Source organism: Terrapene carolina, unplaced genomic scaffold (assembly GCF_002925995.2).
Source record: "Terrapene carolina triunguis isolate 2854851 unplaced genomic scaffold, T_m_triunguis-2.0 Scaffold130, whole genome shotgun sequence".
Lineage (NCBI taxonomy): Eukaryota > Metazoa > Chordata > Testudines > Emydidae > Terrapene > Terrapene triunguis.
In genome coordinates, this window is record NW_020664481.1 from 3,203,828 (window position 1) to 3,220,924 (window position 17,097).

The following is a 17,097-nucleotide window of genomic DNA, read 5'->3' on the forward strand; positions in this document are numbered from 1 at the left end:
CCACCAATGTACCACAGATTATCCTTAGAAAAGTAAAATGGCATCTGCTCACGCCCCCAGTTTCCATCAGTGTACTGGCAGAAGTGAAGCTGAAAGCTTGTCAATAACTCCAGCCAGCAATTACCCCACGCTTCCTCAGGCACCTCTCAGAGTTCTGAGCCCCACTCTGGCCTCACAGCAGACTGCTCAGGAGCTCTCCATGTCCCATCTACCCTGCTGGGTCAGGACCCAGCAAAGGTGTTTAGTGGCTCCTAGAAGTATCAGAACTAGCTTCTTCCAGCTCAAACACTGAGCCCCAGGAAAATGGCTTTGCCCAGTTAACCTTCCCCACATACAGTCTAAGCTCTAACAAAGGGCCTCCTGTACTTTCTTGGATCCAACTGCTCTTCTGGCCAAACACGTTGTCAGCATCTCTGCTGTGCTCTCCGGAGAAACATCTTACCCCTAACTAGAGCTCCTCCCAGCTGAGAGACAAGTCTCTTTATAGCTGTAGCCAGTTTCACGTATGCCCAGTCACCCTCCAGCCCTGCCGTAATCCCTTCCCTGTCAGACTGCATGTGAAGGCGTGTACATTCCACCACAAGGCTATGTTAGAAAATACTGGTTCAAGACATAAAGCTCAGAAGAAAAATAAAGAGCTACATTAGGTCCGTGGTTCCCCGTTAACTGTTGTGGAAGGCCTGGTGGGTTAGTCAATCACTTCTGAAGACCTAGATTCAAATCCCCGTTGAGCTTGGTGTTCTCATCTTACTCCTTACTGAACACCTGCAATGCCCACATGATTTCCAGGATCTCTTTAACAGAAGTTTCTTAATGGGGAAGGGGGTATAGCAAGGGCTGCCTGAGACACAGAGATGAGCTGGAAGAAGACCTCATTGGTCACCCTTGGTGACACCACAGTGAGGTCTGCACTCAGCAGGGAACAGAATGAGGTGTCAGCTTCTAGTATCTCAGTTCATGGTTAAACTTTACAACCTGCAAAACAAGCTGATTCTCCTTGAACAATTCCCCACCAAGCTGGCTGATCCACAGGGAGAGTTGTGAAGGGAGGCCTTCTGCTTGCAAAGCAAGAAATGCCAAGGGGAGAAAACATTAATGTTTGCACCGGTTTAATACTTTTAAAAATCTGCCTTTGAGTTTATAATTAAAAAAACAGTTGAAAAATACTGACATCAGAAAATACAAATCTACAAATACAAATCCCCCTGTAAGGATGGTGCAGCACAATACACATCCTTCCCAGCCTGAATGGTGCGATATAGCAATTGCAAATGCATCTGAACACAGTTCTTGTCGACCATATGACTTTTAGCATGAGAACTAATCATGTTTCATTTCTTGGCACACAAAGGCCATCAAAATACATAGACAACAACGCTGAATGTGAAGCAACGGGCCATAGCCCACTAGGTTCAAAACACCCAGACCAGCCTTCCTGAATTACATTTCTGGCCCTCGTGACAAAGTAAATGTGATCTGCGTGTAACTGATATAATGTTGCTTTCCTGCCAAGCTATCTGCAGACATCCTGCTACAGCTCTGAGATGGGATCTTCCCCATTCATCGCAAAGCGTGGTTAACTCTTACGCCTCATGATGCCACTCTAAGGACCAGATTTTCAAATAAAGTGGGTGCAAAACTGAGGGCTAATTTGCACAAATACTGCCACTGTGTGTGCAGATTGGGTAGCTGCAAGCTCAGATGTTTAAAGCAGTGGTTCTCAACTTATTTACCATTGTGGGCTCATATGCGGCTCTCTTTGTGTTATGAGGGCTGCGTCCACACAATAGATATAGATATATTCTACCTGTATGGCCCTGAGGATGTCACATGGGCCGCAGCTGTGTGCTGATTGGGCTGCCCGTGGGTTGAGAACCGCTGGTTTAAAGAAAAGGCACTGGCCTGAAAAATAACAAGCTAATGCATGATGCCAAAGGCAATTAAATTTTACTTACTGAAAGTTTAGTCACTACAGAAGGGCCAGACCCAACCCTTGATCTCTGTGCGGTGGGACATTTGCGGTGTGCTGAAGGTAGTACAAGATGCTGATTTTGTAGAGCTGTTCTAGAAACTATTAAAAGTGCAATTCAGCCGTTTCCACTGAGTGAATTTGACACCCCTGCAGATGGCAGGCACAGGGCAGACCTTGTAATAAACCCCTAAGAAAGCAAGATCGCAGGTGGCTTAGTCCATTCCTGTGACCCCTGTCACAGAGACATTCATCTGATTGATAACTAGCTGAACGGCCTGCTAATGAACCCGAGGCAGGGAACCATGGTTGGTTTTGGAAATAGTGATACTAGCAGTCGTGTGGTGTGTATACTTCTCCTTTGGAGCATGTGCTTCTCTTTGAAGTTTCTACACTTGAACTTTGGTATCTTTCCGAAGATTAATAGATTCTGTCTTTACAAACACCGGGGACCAGCCCTCTGGGAAACAAGGTGAACTAGGATCATCCTACTGGCCACTCTCCAGGAACAGCATCATGCCAGCAGGTGATCAAAATACTGTAGCTCTGTGGTAGTTGATGAAGGCAGGTGCTTAGCTATTGACAACAGGCAGTGAACCACTTTTCCTTACCCCTCCCAAGCCTCACAACCTACATCTACCAGGCTTCCTTCAGCCCTGTCAATAACCGGCAGTAATACCCAGACCTGGTACCCATGTTACAGCGTGTCAGAGTGACTACCTACGCTGTATCTAACCCACAGTTCCAAGTGGCTGAATTCAGCAGTTCTCTTTGGCTTGGCGTTCTGGATGGAGAACAGTGAGTCAGCTGCTCTGCATGAGGGAGGTTGTAATCCCAGGTCTGCGCAGGGCTACAAGGCAACCAACATCCCTACACTGTCACCTGGGCCACTCCCTGTGACCTACAACCTACCGAGGAAATTCCACCTCAGGTGATCTGACTGACAGTGGTCTAGCGATCCCTGATTGGTTCTTTGACCATAGAGATGCCCATGGGGTGTACTAGGAAGTGTCCAGGCAACAATGTGGATTCCTAGCTAGCTACCGTACTTCTGAACTCCTGGCACTGACCTTGCTCTGACTCTGATTCTGACTCCTAATCAACCCCTGGAAACCCAACACAGACCCCGATACCTGGTATTGACCCTGGACATGATTTCTGACTCTGGCTAGACCCTTGGCTTGACTATTGACTCTGATCCCTGGCTTCAGTTTTGGGATCCCAAGCTCTTGCCACTAGTCCTGCCTACCTTTACCTAGGAACGTGACAGAAGTAAATCTTCGTGCTGCAAGGCAGGAACTGATCACCACATGGGGTCAAAAGGACCCTTCCTCCCTCATCTCCGCACAGGTACAGTATTACTCAGTCAGGATCGTTAAGGAGGTGTTTGACACCTTCCTCTGAAGCAGCCAGCATTGACCATTCCACTATCAGAGGTAGGATCCTGGATGAGCTGGACCATCTGTCTGTTCTGGTGTGACAATTCCTTTGTTCCTTATGAGATGGGTGGGTTAGTACAGTGTAGGAGACTTCATCTTGCCAGTTTGATGACCTAGAAATATAGTATGCATACCATACCCTTCCTAAAAAAATTGTATTTCCCCCCAAACTTAGCTCTCAGTACTAATGATCCTGATCTTCCAAAGAGAAACTCTCTCTTTTCTCCCCACATCTCCCCCACCCTGTGGTCCTGTTTTGAGTGTGCCAGAGCAGGCAGCAAAGCGAAAGCTAAGCCATGCAGAACGCAGTGCTGTGGGGTCACGCCAGCTCTGCAGGCCTCACTGCGGAAGCACTGCAGGGCTGGGCTGGCACAGGGAAAGGCAGTAAGCAGAGCTGTGTCCTTTGTGATGGGGAAAATCAGCAACAACAGGCAGCTGGGCCTTTAAATTACACTGATGCATCCTCATGGCCATGTAGCAATACTGGATTCTTTCCAAGTGCATTTCCCGACATTAGTTTACCCTGGGTTTCCATTCTTTACCCAATGACTGTTAAAAAGAACAGAAATGAATATGAAATCCAACTTAAAATCCACATTCAAGAGAGAGAGGGAGGACGCGGTGTTTGGTCCCAGACCCAGTCCCAGTCCCACTGCATCAACATGGAGCGTCCTGGCCATAAACAGGGGTTTATTTCCTGGCAAATTCTCTTTTTCTCCCCAAACGTCTAGGCATGGGGACAAAAGGGAGCAGAGGTGTCAATCACTCAGGCTCAGACACATTTCAGGACCCATATCTCCAATTGTTCCTGAGGCCGCACTGCCTGCTAGCAAATGGGGGGTATTGTTCTGGTCATCCCCATCTCAATGTACAGGGTGCGGAGGAGACATCTGACGGAGCCATCACTGTTGGCCAACCATGTTATACCTCCTGAAGCTTCCCAATTCAGCCTTCTGAAGCGTTAGGAGGCCCCAAGCTGACACCTTGCAGCAGACCCCTGGAACTGGTGGCATAGCACTGTATAAAGAACTTTAAAAACCCCAGTATGCTGAAAAAAGTCTAAGGGCTGCACTAGAAGCACTACATCGGCACAGCTGCACCACTGTCGTGTGTCTGGTGAAGATGCTGTATACTGACGGAGAGAGCTCTCCCATTGTCATAATAAATCTGCCTCCGGGTGAGGCGGTGACTATGTCAGTAGGAGAAGCTCTCCCACTGCTATAGTCCTGTCCACACCAGCACTTAGGTCAGTGTAACTTACGTCGCTCAGGGGGGTGGCTTATGCACAGCTTAAGTAAGCGGTAGTGTTGACCTGGCCTGAATAAAGACAGTAATCCTGGCTCCGCAGCAGGAATCGCTACAGAGTGGAGACTAGAGGGGAGCTCCCAGCTCTTCCCGTCCCAGCCTCTCCTAACTAGGAAAAGGTGTAGAAGTATTTGCTGGCTGGTTGCCATTGAGTGTGGATGGAGATCTGAGTTGAATTCCACTGCAAAGTGGCTATAATATACTCATGCTGGGGAGTCCTTCCAAGTCAGCCATCTCCGTTGTGATGGAGCCTGTGCTGGGTGTATTAGGCAGTTCTAGTGTGGAGGCTCGAACCAAAGAACTGCAGAACACGGTAAACTCTCCTCAGAGGGCACTGCACTTACCCAGCTGCCTCCATCTCCACCCTCATCTGTTTCCTCCGCTCCTCATCGATGGGGTAGAAGCAGAATATGGTCATGGCAATGAGCAGCAGGGTTATTGGGACAGGGGCCATGAGTATCCGCAGCGTGAGGATGACAGAGGGGTTGTGTGTGCAGTCACTGGCTCTGTAACCTGCAAAACTGAAGAGAAGCACCATGAAAAAAGCACCAGCTTTCCGCCATGGAAACACTGGCCTTCGTTTCCCCTAGAAACAGGAGCCCCTGGGCAGAGTGCTGGCAATGGAAAAGCTTACACACACCACAGTCTCAGCAAGTCACGGCAGAGAACTGGAAAGGAGCAAACAGCGACTTCACTCGCAGGTTTGCTGAGCAGGAAGTGCTGTAGGGAATGGCATAGGAGAGCTGGCCATGGGACACTCCCAGCTAGTCCGGTTCCACCCACCTCCAGCAGGAGGTGCTGTGGGGAATGGTATAGGAGTGCTGGCCATGGGACACTCCCAGCTAGTCCGGTTCCAGCCACCCCCAGCAGGAGGTGCTGTGGGGAATGGTATAGAACGCTGGCCTTGGGGAGCTCCCAGCTGTTCCTGTTCCAGCCTCTCCCATGGGGTACCTGTGAACCCAATGATAAATAGAAAGTAGATTTTGAGGCCTACTGTAGGCTCATTGTTGATATCCCCAAGGAGAGTCCTCCTGCAAACTTGTTGAAGAAAACATAGAACGAGTAGAAAAAAGCTTCCAGGTTTAGATAGTTCGGGTTCTTCAGCCTGAAATCATCCACCGCGTCTGGTAGCATGGACCTGGGGATAAAGGTGCTAGTCAAACCCAGCACTGCTGCCTGCCCTGCTTCTCTCCTGTTAGGCATTGCTGGGTTTTGACACTGCAGCCCTCCAGCACTGGCCAACGCTTCGGACTATGATTTGGGGGAAAAACACAGTAGGACCCAGGTTTTGAAGACTGCATGTGCACTTTTGTGCCTAAGCTGAGCAATTGCTCTACCTGCATGTGCAAATTAGGCGTGCATATGTGTGCACATATTTGCATGAGTCTGGACATTGGGCCTTGGATGCTATTTTGCAGGAGGCAGTACAAGAGAGAAGGTAAGTGTTTCGCATAATGAAAGCAGGGCCACATGCATGCAGCTAACTCTGCATTTTCACTGTTCGCAGACTGATGCAATGCCAGTGCTGTACAATCACTCGGTAACCCACAAACCTCCCTGTCTAATGCCACTCACACCCACAACAAAGGTGCCCATCCCCCTTTGCTCTGGTATTTGGCCACGCAGATGAACGCACCCACGTCTAGGCCTTTATCAACCAGGCTTCCCAACAGACTCTCCTTCCCCCCCCCATCCAGTTTGTTCCTCCTACCAACCTAGCCCTTTAACGGTCCAGGAATGAGCAGCCCCAGCCGTGGCTTGGAGAACCGCTCCACTCACCAGGGTAACAAGTAGAGGACAGCCAGGCTGCATCCCGCTAATACCACCATGAAGACGAAGACCAGGAAGTTGTGACTCACTAGGGTGATAACGATGAGAGCAGGGATAATTAACTACAGCAGAGAGAGAGAGAGAAAAGTGCTTATGCTCCCTTTGCTCTGCATGTGTGAAGCTCTCACGCCCCAGGACCCAAAGACCATGCTCCCCGCTGTCTCCACGCAAATGCCTTCACAGCTCACAAATACCTACTATGGACTAAAACTCACTTCTCTCATCGGAGCTGCCTGCATCAAAGAGACCTGCAAGTCCAGTAGCAACTCCGCATCAATGCTTGGACATTAGACTATTTTTGATATTTCAGTGCCCCCTGAATGGAAGCTCCTCGGGGCAGGGACTGAATGTCTCCTTCCTGTGATCTGTGCAGCCCTGAGAGCACGGACGGAGCTCGACAGATAATAACATAATGCTGCATTAATTACTAGAAATCAGGAGTGCCATAGGAACCCCCACAGGAGCAGAAATCAAATACTATTCCAGTGTAGAAGGGAGCGTGGTGCAGTGGCCTGGATTCCTGGGTTCTGGCTCTGCCATTCTCACTATATGACCTTGGGTGAGTCACCTAGATCCAGATTTACAAAGGGACTTAGGTGCCTAAAGATGCAGATAGGCACTCCAGTGGGATTTTACAAAAGCACCTAAGCAGGTTGGGCGCCTGACTCCCAAGACTGTCAATGGGAGTTAAGCACATGACCTGCCTAAGTGCTTTTATAAAATCTCATTAGGTGCCTGCCTGCATCTTCAGGTACTTGAGTCCCTTTGTAAACGTGGCCCCTAGAGGTGAGCACCCACACTGGGGGCCAGGTTCTGAGCAGAGCTCAGCACAGTGGATGCAGCCCAAAGGGACTGTCCGTGGTGCTGAGCCCCCCCAGCTCCCATTGACACTGACTGCAGGTGTGGACACAGAGCCTTGGGGCTTGATCTTGTGAGGTGTGGGGTGTCCTCAGCAAACCCTGACCTCCCTGGGAAAACTCCCCGACAGCCCCACGTCCATCCCTTAACCTCCCTGCGCCTTATCTGTACCCATTGCATGGGCTATCCGGAGGACAAGTTAATTAACCTGAGGGGTGGAAGGCTCTAGGGAGGTGGTGACCAACTTGCAGCCCGTGGGCCGCACGTGGCCCATCAGGGTAATCCGCTAGCGGGCGCAAGACAGTTTGTTTACATTGACCGTCTGCAGGCACGGCCACCCGCAGCTCCCAGTGGGCCAATGGGAGCTGCAGGCTGCAGGGAAGGGCTGGCCCGCGGGCCACAGGTTGCCCACCACTGCTCTAGGGGAATGCAAAGCATTAATCAACTCTTCTTATTCTCCCTGGCTATTAAGGACACCCAACAAACAGCCCTGTGAGACTCCAGGGCAGTACGGGGGAGGGGAAGGGAATTATGCTGCAGTCGCTATACTGGTCACTGCCCAGGCCGTGGCCGATCGGTTTTACACAAAGCTGAGCGTGCGTAGCAGAGGGATCGCAACAGAGCAGGCTGGGCATCTACATGCTGCATGTTCTCTGTTCCCTGCACCCAGCTGAGCCTGTGATCAGCCCAGTGACACATCTTCAGCCAGCCCTCCGGGGCGGTGCTGGTGCCAGCTGTCAGCGAGCCCGTCGCGTCCTGGAGGTGGCTGCGCTGGTGTGTTTGCTGGGGAGTCTCTTGTAAGGGTGCTGGGGTGTAAGGGTGCTGGGGTGTAAGGGTGCTGGGTCAGACTTTCGCCTTCCCCGTGCAGCGGGGGGGGGGAGGGGAGCGCTAAAGAGGAGGGGCTCACAGAGGCTCCAGTGCCAGCTCTGTTCAGCAGGAGACACTCTAGGGAATGGGGCAGAACTGCGTATGGACGTGCTCATCGCTACTCCGGTGGGGGCCACACGCAGCAGGGGTCCCTGCAAGGAATGGTACAGGTATAGCACAGGTGGGCTGGGGAGGGGCTTTCCGTTACTCCAGTCCCAGCAGCAGGAGCTGTAGGGAGCAGGGTAGGAGGGCTGACGGGGGGCAGGGTGCCAGTCCCAGACTCTTCCAGAAGGAGGCGCTGCGGGGTGCAGGGCAGAAGTGCTGTAGGAATTTCAGTTTCAATATCTATTTAAAGCCAGAGGCGAAAGGAAACTCACTGATAGGCCCACGAACACAGCTGTTTTTTTCCCAAAACGCACCAGAAACCACTGCCAGAAGGGAATGGAGAGGGAAGCCACGACCTGGGGGAGACAGAGCCACAGGGGGAGACTCAGCAAGGCCTTCCAGGACCCTCGGAGCATTCCCCCAGAGACATCCATGTTATGGCGTGGGGGACACGGGCAGCAAAGATACTGAAATCCATCAGACCAGCCTTGGGCACCGTTATCCCCTCTCCCTGCCCTGCCCACACTGGGGGCTTCAGATCAACCTCTGTCATGCTAGGTGAAAGAGCGGGCGGGGCCCTGGATAGGTGGGGGTTTGACCCCTCCCTTGAGTACACTATGGGGCACCATTGGCATCGGAGAGTGGGGCTGGGAGGGGAGACCGGTTCCGCTGGGTAGACGTACCAGCATGATGAGCACCAAGTGCTGGAACTTCCCAGCCAGCCCAGCAGCATGTGTGCAGAAAAAGGCAAAGATCCCCTGAGCGATCTAGGAAGGGAACATACAGATGCTCAGCGCTTAGCTCCTGGGCCTGCTGTCCAGCCCCGAAGGAGCCTGGCAGGGTAGCAAGCTGGGAGGTCGTTGCTGCTCCTCACCATCTGGCTGGAGATGCCTGTTCCGCCTGCCCCCCACTCTCATACCTACGCTGCTGAATCCCCATCCATTTTTCCAGGGATCTCAGAACCCACCTGTCCAACGCGTTCTCAGCCAGTGAATCACTAGCTGGCTTCCCACGCCTGCACTTCGTATCACCAGGCCTTCATCGCCCACCTGCCTCTCGGGGGCTGTTTCATTTTAAAACCATAAAAGCTCCTGTGAGTTCAGTGCTGGTGAAAAGAGCCAGATCAGCTGCCCTGTAGACGCAAATTCTCTCTTTGCTCATGGAGCAGGCACATCATGGGCATCAATGGAGCAAACACCCCCTTACCACCTGCCAATGTGCCCTGGATAGACCCCCCCTCTCACAATAAGGGGGCATTCATTTTCTTTGCCCATTCACGCCTTGGTCTCTCTGCCGAGGCTGCCGGTTAGAGGTAGGTGAGGTGGTTTCTGGGCTACCAACACTCATCCTTGGGGAATCTGACAGAGAATACGGGACTCATGATGACCAAGAGGCCACCTAACACTGTCTAGCAGGAACAACTTTCAATCACTGCAGACCGGAGTTGGATTTGAACCTGCACCCTAGAGTTAAAGGCTCTGCACAGGATCTCTCCTGGCCTATTGACCCCCTCTAGGGTCTTATTACAACAGTCCCACAGCAGGGGCTGCTGCAGCCAGCTGGCACAATCTCACTTTTATTAGCATGGCATGATGGGGGATTGTACTGGTGGGCAGGGATGGGAAAGGTAGAACCAGGGGCTGGGCACAGCCTGTCCCACCGGTGGTGAAAGCTCCTGGAGTCTGTGCAGGTCCCTCCTTGCCTCTTCCCACACGGCTCGTGTGTTTCAAGCCACCGGTCCCCCACCATCCCCCTACACCTCGGGGACCTGCTTCTCCTCCTTGTTCAGATACTTTTGCCCCAGGACTTGCTGAAAGAGCCCAGCTGCTGCCCATGTTGCAGTCACCCCTCACTCCACGCCAGCCAGGGGTGTGATCGTACCTGGAAGGCCAGGGACATGAAGAGGAAGCCACAGAGCAGCCAGGCGTAGGGCTGGTGTCCCAGGATTAGTCGCAGGCTGTGAAAGAAGGGCAGCTGGGTCTTTCCCAAGGGACTGAGGGGCCCTGCAGGGGTGAGAAGGGAAGTGCAGCAGAGTCACCCCCAGCCCTACCCCATGGGGACGGTGGGGATTACTGTACGCGTTCCAGCCGAGAGCCACGAACACTATCCCAGGCCGCCTCGGGACTGAGGAGGCCTTCGCCATGCTTGGCCCAGCCTCCCAGCCTGACCGGGGTTCTGACCGGCCTTGCTGTACCGCAGTCTCATTTTTCCTTCTGCCTTCCCGGCCGAGGGGAGTAGCCTCCTCAGAGCTGACGTGAACTGGATGGTGGAGGAGGCTGGAAAGCAACAAGCCGCCAACTCCCATGACATCGCAGGCTGGCGAAAGTCTTGAGACTGAAGCCCCTCGACCCGCCTCCTTCCCACCCACAGGCCAGGCACTGTGTCTCCCGACAGCCCGCCCAGCCAGCAGATTCCCAGCTCCCTCCCCTGCAGGACTTGCACCCATCCCCCAGAGCCACGGCCACACGGCACCTCCCAACCATCGCAAGAGGAGCCAGAGAAGTGACCTAACCAGGCTGCTCCTTCACTCCGAGGAAGAGAATCAGGCAGGCCATGCAGTAGAGCGAGCCCAGGACCACGGAGGCGATCACGTACGCCCTGCGCTGGAAGACAAGAGCCGATGCAGCCGTCACAACCTAGGCGCTGGCTGCAGGGAGCACAGACAGCGCTCTCCCACCCAGAGCTCTGCAGAGGGGCAGGGAACAGACGGCCAGGTGCTTACTGTGTTCTCCAAGGTGTCGGTGAGCCCCAGGGCGGTGCTGTTGTACAGAGTCCCATTGGGCACGCTGCAGCTTTTCATCATGCTGGTGTGGTACCTGCCGACTATCTGCCCCTGGATACCCGAGCCGACCAGCGTGCTGAACACCTCCACCCCCATTCCTGCCAAGAGCCAGGACAAATGGGAGAGGGGTCAGTCAGCCTTGCGGCCTGAGCCTCAGAGCAGATCCCCTAGGGAAAGGGAGGCCAGCATGTGCCTTGCAAAGTAACCTATTGGCTTTGTGTGCCTGAAAGGTAGGGTGACCAGACAGCAAATGTGAAAAATCGGGACCGGGTGGGGGGTAATAGGAACCTATATAGGAAAAAGACCCAAAAATCGGGACTGTCCCTATAAAATCGGGACATCTGGTCACCCTACTGAAAGGGTGAGACTGCCCTCTGGTGGCTGCTCACAAAGCAGATAAGAGATCTACTATTTCTGCCTGCTCTAAAATTTCCCCCTTCACTCCAGTGATAGAGGCCTAACTTTTTGGAACTGAGGGGCTAGGGGCTAGTCCTGGTTCCCCATGGGAGTTGTTTGTCTAATAAATGCTTCTACACAGAGACTCTTTACAGCAACCAGCCCAAGGCCTGTGTGTGTTCAGGATAACCACACCCCGTGCCGCGGGATATTGCCTGCACCGTGGATGGGCTGATTTAACAAAAGAAGAACTTCTAGGGATGCCACGTGCCCTGAGATGGAGATCCAAGCCATCAGAGCGTCCCTGGTTAACGCTGCAGCCCAGTTACTGTTTAGCTACTATAACATGTGGATCCCAAGTATGGGATTTTTTTTTTTTTTTTTTTTACATTTTATAAGGTATCAGGTCAAATTCACGCCCGGTGTGACCCTATTACAAACCCAGATTCAGAGACAACACCCCTCTGGCATGGAGTGAGAAGTCACACACAGGAGAGAACTCACACAGGCCTGGGACCATGAAGGAAACCTGCATCCGGGCAGAGACACTTACTGTAGGCAGTGGCCGAATCCCGGTCTCGCTGATTCCCTCCCAGAAACATGGTCAGGGAGGAATAAGGCACATGATAGCACTGGGGAGAAAAACAGCTCAGATATCAGACAACTCAGCTGCTTCTCCTCTGTCTGATACTGGGATCCCCTGTCTCTCACATCCCACCCTCTTGGGGCAGACACCCCCCTCCCCTCCCGGGAACACCTTTGGTGCAGGAGCTACCACCATAGAGAACAGACGTGAAAACTAAAACTACTGCCCTGGTTCACGACGTCACTATATGACCAACCAGATACCATGCCCTACAGCGCCCCCTGCTGGAAACAGCTGGGATGGGAAGAACTGTGAGCTCTATCTCCACCCTACAGACTGACCTCCACCAGTTACCCTCTACCGTGCCCTACAGTGCCCCCTGCTGGGAAAGTCTGGGGCCAGAGCAGCTGTGAGCTCTGCCCACAGCCAGTGGTCTTATAGCGTTCCCTACAGCACCCCCTGCTGGGAGAGTTTGGCACTGGAGTTGCTGTGAGCTCCCCTACAGGTTGAGTTCCTGTTCTCGAAGGGCCACTCGGGCACCCCCAGCATAGCAGAGATTCTGGTACTGCTCATGTGACCTTGCATGCACGGTCTGTGCGAGGTTACGCCCCCAGAACGTGCCATTTTGAAGAACATGCCACCCCACCCCCACTGGCATGACCTCGCACACACACGGCGTGCTTCATCCGTGCTACGGGAAACAAACACATCCGGCTTTGTGTCAGTCCCAGGCAGGGGACAAACCATTTAGAAACAGGATGGTCCAGCTTAAAATGGGACAAACGGCCTGCCTAGCCTGTTCTCTGCAGCAAAGTGAAGACGGCTCCTGACACGCTTAGCCGCAGGCGCTGTCGTCCTTACAGTCATGCTTGTCTGGAAGAAGCAGTACGTGGTCAGGTACCAAAGGAACTTGAGGGAGACAGGCATGGCGTCCGAGGGGGTGGACCAGACCAGGCAGTAGAAGACCACCCCGAACGGCGTGGAGGAGACAATCCTGCAGGGCAAGCAGAGATGATTCAACACAAGCACCGAAGCAAAGTGAGAGTCGGGTTTATTCCTGCCTCATGCACTGGCCTCCTTTCCTGCTCGTCACGCCACAGATCCTCCGCTGCAGGATTAGGGTTGCCAGGTGTCCGTTTTTCAACTGGAACGCCCAGTCAAAAAGGGACCCTGGCGGCTCTGGTCGGCACCACTGACCGGGCTGGTAAAAGTCCGCTCGGTGGCGCAGTGAGGCCTAAGGCTAAGGGAGACTCCCTGCCTGCCCTAGCTCCACGCGGCTCCTGGAAGCAGCCGCCAGGTCCTTGCAGCCCCTAGGCGGCCAGGGAGGCTCCGCATGCTGCCCCACCCCTAGTGCCGGCTCCACATCTCCCATTGGCTGGGAACCATGACCAATGGGAGCTGTGGGGGCGGTGCCTGCAGGCATGGTGGCAGCCCACCGAGCCTCCCATGTGCCTAGGGGCCAGCCGGGGTCCTCACCCCCCTCACCCCAACCCCCTGCCCCAGCCCGGAGCCCCCTCCCGCACCCCAAACCCCTCATCCCTGGCCCCACCCCAGAGCCCGCACCCCCAGCTGAAGCCCCCAACCCCCTGTCCCAGCCCAGTGAAAGTGAGTGAGGGTGGGGGAGAGAGAGCAACAGAGGAAGGGGGGATGGGGCGAGCGGGGGCGGGGTGTTCGGTTTTGTGCGATTAGAAAGTTGGGGCAACCCTCTGTGGGATCAGGGTGAGCAGGGGAGGGTAGCTTTGCTCAAAGCAAGGGAAAAAACAGATAGACAGCAGCAGAGCCATGCTGGCCCCAGATCTGCTTATCACAGCCCCTGCTCGAATATTCGAGGCCCTGATCCAGCAGTGGGATCCATGGGGACAGGGGTCCAGCCACATGGACCCAGCTGCAGGCTCGGGGGTTAAATATTAGCGCAGCAATCCTCTGTATATTTATTGTGCTGCTCACTTCATGGGAGAGCTTGTCCCCCGCCCCTCCCACAGCTTAGCGGATTGTCTGGAGGGTTCCATGTAACAGAGGTGAGAGCCACTGGGTATCAAACCTCCAGTCACCTTGAATATTTAGTGAATCTTGCAGAAATTGCAATTGTTACAAGGTGACCGATTCTTGTCAGTGCTCCCCCTTTTCAAACTGCGCATTTTAAGCGCACAGCCAGAGGCTTTGGTCCCACTCCCCAAAGAGGCTGCGCCTGGCCTCCAAAGCCAAATCAACGCCCACTCTGCCTCAGCCCCCAATGCTCACCATGGGATCAGCTTGCCAAGCCTCCTCCTGGGGCTCTTGCTGACCAGGAAGCCGACAGTGGGGTCTGTAACTGCGTCCCAGGCTCGCCCAAGGAAAAGGATCAGAGAGGAATGGAACGCTTCCAACTGGGAGAGACAAACGGCTGGATCAGGCCACAGCACAAAAGTGAACCAGATCCCAGCCAAAGGCGGAAAGAGTCAGAATGACTCGGCCCTGGAGAGGCCAGCTCTGGGCAGAATTCCAGGCTATCTTTCTGGGAACTGGAATGACATGGAAACCTCTCTCCACCCCCCACACCTCCTCCTCCTGCAGCTCTGTGGAGCTAAGGCTCCTGATGAAATCATAGCACTTGAAGCTGTGGGGCACCAGCAAGGTCTTTCCAAGAACACTATCCAGCACCATCAAGGTCTTTCCAAGAAGAAGCTGCAAGACCCACTTTCACCCAGACTGCCCCGCACATACACACTCCTGTACGGAGCCTCTCTGCTTCCGAGCCCCACCATCCAGCGAGAAAGCGGCCGCTCACTTGCACAACGTCCAGTAGGAAAATCTGGAGGAAGAACCCGAGGGCGTTTCCTGTCATCTGGTACGGAGCACCACCTATGGCGTAACAGAGCTTCCTGTAGAAGGGCAGTGGTGCCAGCTGCATCTGGAACCAAGACACAAATGAGCCCCGCTCGCTGCAAACTGACCTGCGCCCAAGATGTTAGCGACCCTGGTCTCTGCCCTTGTTCTTCCCATCCCTGGATATCCTCCCAACCCTGCCCAGAGCCTCAGCTTTCCCCCTACCAAAGATCCCTGCCACTGCAGCTGTCACTTGGGCTGACTCCACAATCTGAAGCAGCCACAGGAATTGGTGTGACATGAGGCTCTCCTCTTTCTTCCTTCCAGGCCTGAGTATGTGACCCCAGCCCGCCCACCATGCTCCAGCCTAGCAGGGAGCAAAGACCCACGTGTGCACCTTGGGCTTGAATCTGTGGCCTGTGCAGCGTCTGGGCACGTTCCTGCTAGATGGACTTTTCTGTATCAGCATTTTAGTGGGCTAGATGGCCAACTCTGCTAGGAGTCTAATGCAACTTCCATTCCTGCTCTTCCCAGCCTGTAGGTTTTCAGTACTTGTCCCCTGTGCACCCAGGTGGGACTATTGTTAGGTGGGCTTATGCCTCGAATGCATGCTGTTGGGATCAGCTGCTTTGGTGCTTTGTGGACATGAATCTCCCAGTTACAGACACTAATGGCTTCGTTCTCCTCTCATGTACCCTGGTGTATGTCTGCGAAAACACCAAATTTCCACTGGCTTAACCACACCCAGAATCTAGCCCTAAAGCACCAGTTAATCACTGATCTGTTCAGATAACACTCAGTTTTGCTCTTCCTTTTCCGCCGAGGCTTCATGATAACACGTAAGTGCGAATTTCACACAGCATCACCACCGCTGATCCAGGGACAGAATAAAGTCCAGAGTCCACTGGGTTTTTATAGATCGGGGAGAGAGTGCAGGGGAACATTTTAGGGGAAAGGAGACGGGCTGATGACAGAGTCCATCATTCAGCTAGGTGCAGACAGATTTATTGATGCGTCTGGCTGGCCAATTTTCAGAGCTTGCAGCAAAGATCTAGGATCTAGTGAAGTGGGATTCCCTGTTGTTTATAGACAGTTTCACTTTCCGGCTCTCATGCGCAAGTCATGGTTGGCTTGCATGCATTGCAGGGAATGCTGAGTTGTTTAAATAACAGTTTCCATTGCAGCTCCGTTTTTAAAATCTCTTGGTTTTGTAAAAGCGTCTCTTCCCCTTGTGCTTCCCTCCCCATCTTTTCAGGGCCCCCAGCAGCCTGCAGAGGTGTCGACAGGTCACTCTTCCTTGAGTGGTGCCTTACAACAGGTGCGAACTACTTATGCTAACACACTGTTCCACCTTGCATTGCTGGGAGCACCTTTCCCAGCCCTGCAGAAGAGCTGCTGGGTGCAGGTCAAAAGCGTCTCTCTCACCACCAGAAGTTGAGCCACTAAAAGATACTAACCCCCCCAGCACCAGCACCCCCGTGTCTCGGGATATCTCCACGTCTCAGTGCACCCAGGTCATTGGAGTGCCATCAGCAACCAAATGTGAACGCCCCTCTTGCACAGGGTGTTCTCAGGCTGAGTCATAGTGAGGCCCTTCAAATCCCCCCTGGCTACCCGAGCCAGCGAGATTGCATTGGTCTGCGAGAGAGTCTGTCCCCGAGTCCGTAGCCCGCTGCTCTTACCTCGCCGTGGCTCGACCTCGCTCCAGGGCTGTCTCCCGCGTGGGTTAACCCAGGCAGCGGCGCATGCCTCGGGCTGTCTGGAAGCATGTTTACAAACACGCTGCCTCCCTTACAGGCAAAGGGAGGAAGGATCGAGCCTAGCTCCTAGGTGGGGAAAACAACCCCGCGGCGGTGCCCCGGGGGGTAACAGGAGAGCCCGGCCCAGGCAGGGGCTTAGCTGCCTTATCGCAGCGGGCAGAGGCAGAACCGAAACTGACCAAACACAACCCGGGGAGGAGCCTAGTGGGCCGCGGGGGGGGGGGACACTTGGCTAAGGTCCCACGCTGCCCTGCGTGCGCTTTGGAGGGAGAGAAGGGGGGATTGCACTGAAACAGGCCAGTCCTGGAGGCAGCACCCAGCGAGCTGCCCTGGGGGGCTGTAGATCAGTGGTTCTCAGCCTTTGGGGGCGCAGGGCTCATTTGTAAATGGTTATC

At 53.8% G+C, this 17,097-nt stretch overlaps 1 protein-coding gene across 1 annotated transcript; it reads right to left on the minus strand.

Moving 5' to 3' along the window:
- Nucleotides 1-1,893: 1,893 nt before the first annotated feature.
- Nucleotides 1,894-16,860, minus strand: LOC112107281 (sodium-dependent lysophosphatidylcholine symporter 1-like). Its single transcript, XM_024200921.3, has 14 exons — nucleotides 16,625-16,860; nucleotides 14,905-15,027; nucleotides 14,379-14,503; nucleotides 12,999-13,131; nucleotides 12,105-12,183; nucleotides 11,096-11,253; nucleotides 10,886-10,976; nucleotides 10,255-10,376; nucleotides 9,057-9,140; nucleotides 8,646-8,729; nucleotides 6,493-6,605; nucleotides 5,708-5,851; nucleotides 5,058-5,234; nucleotides 1,894-3,957 (listed from the first exon to the last, which is right to left on the minus strand). Exons 1-14 carry the CDS (start codon nucleotides 16,709-16,711, stop codon nucleotides 3,927-3,929), a joined length of 1,551 nt encoding a protein of 516 aa, XP_024056689.2. The 5' UTR covers nucleotides 16,712-16,860; the 3' UTR covers nucleotides 1,894-3,926.
- Between the last annotated feature and the right edge of the window lie 237 nt (nucleotides 16,861-17,097).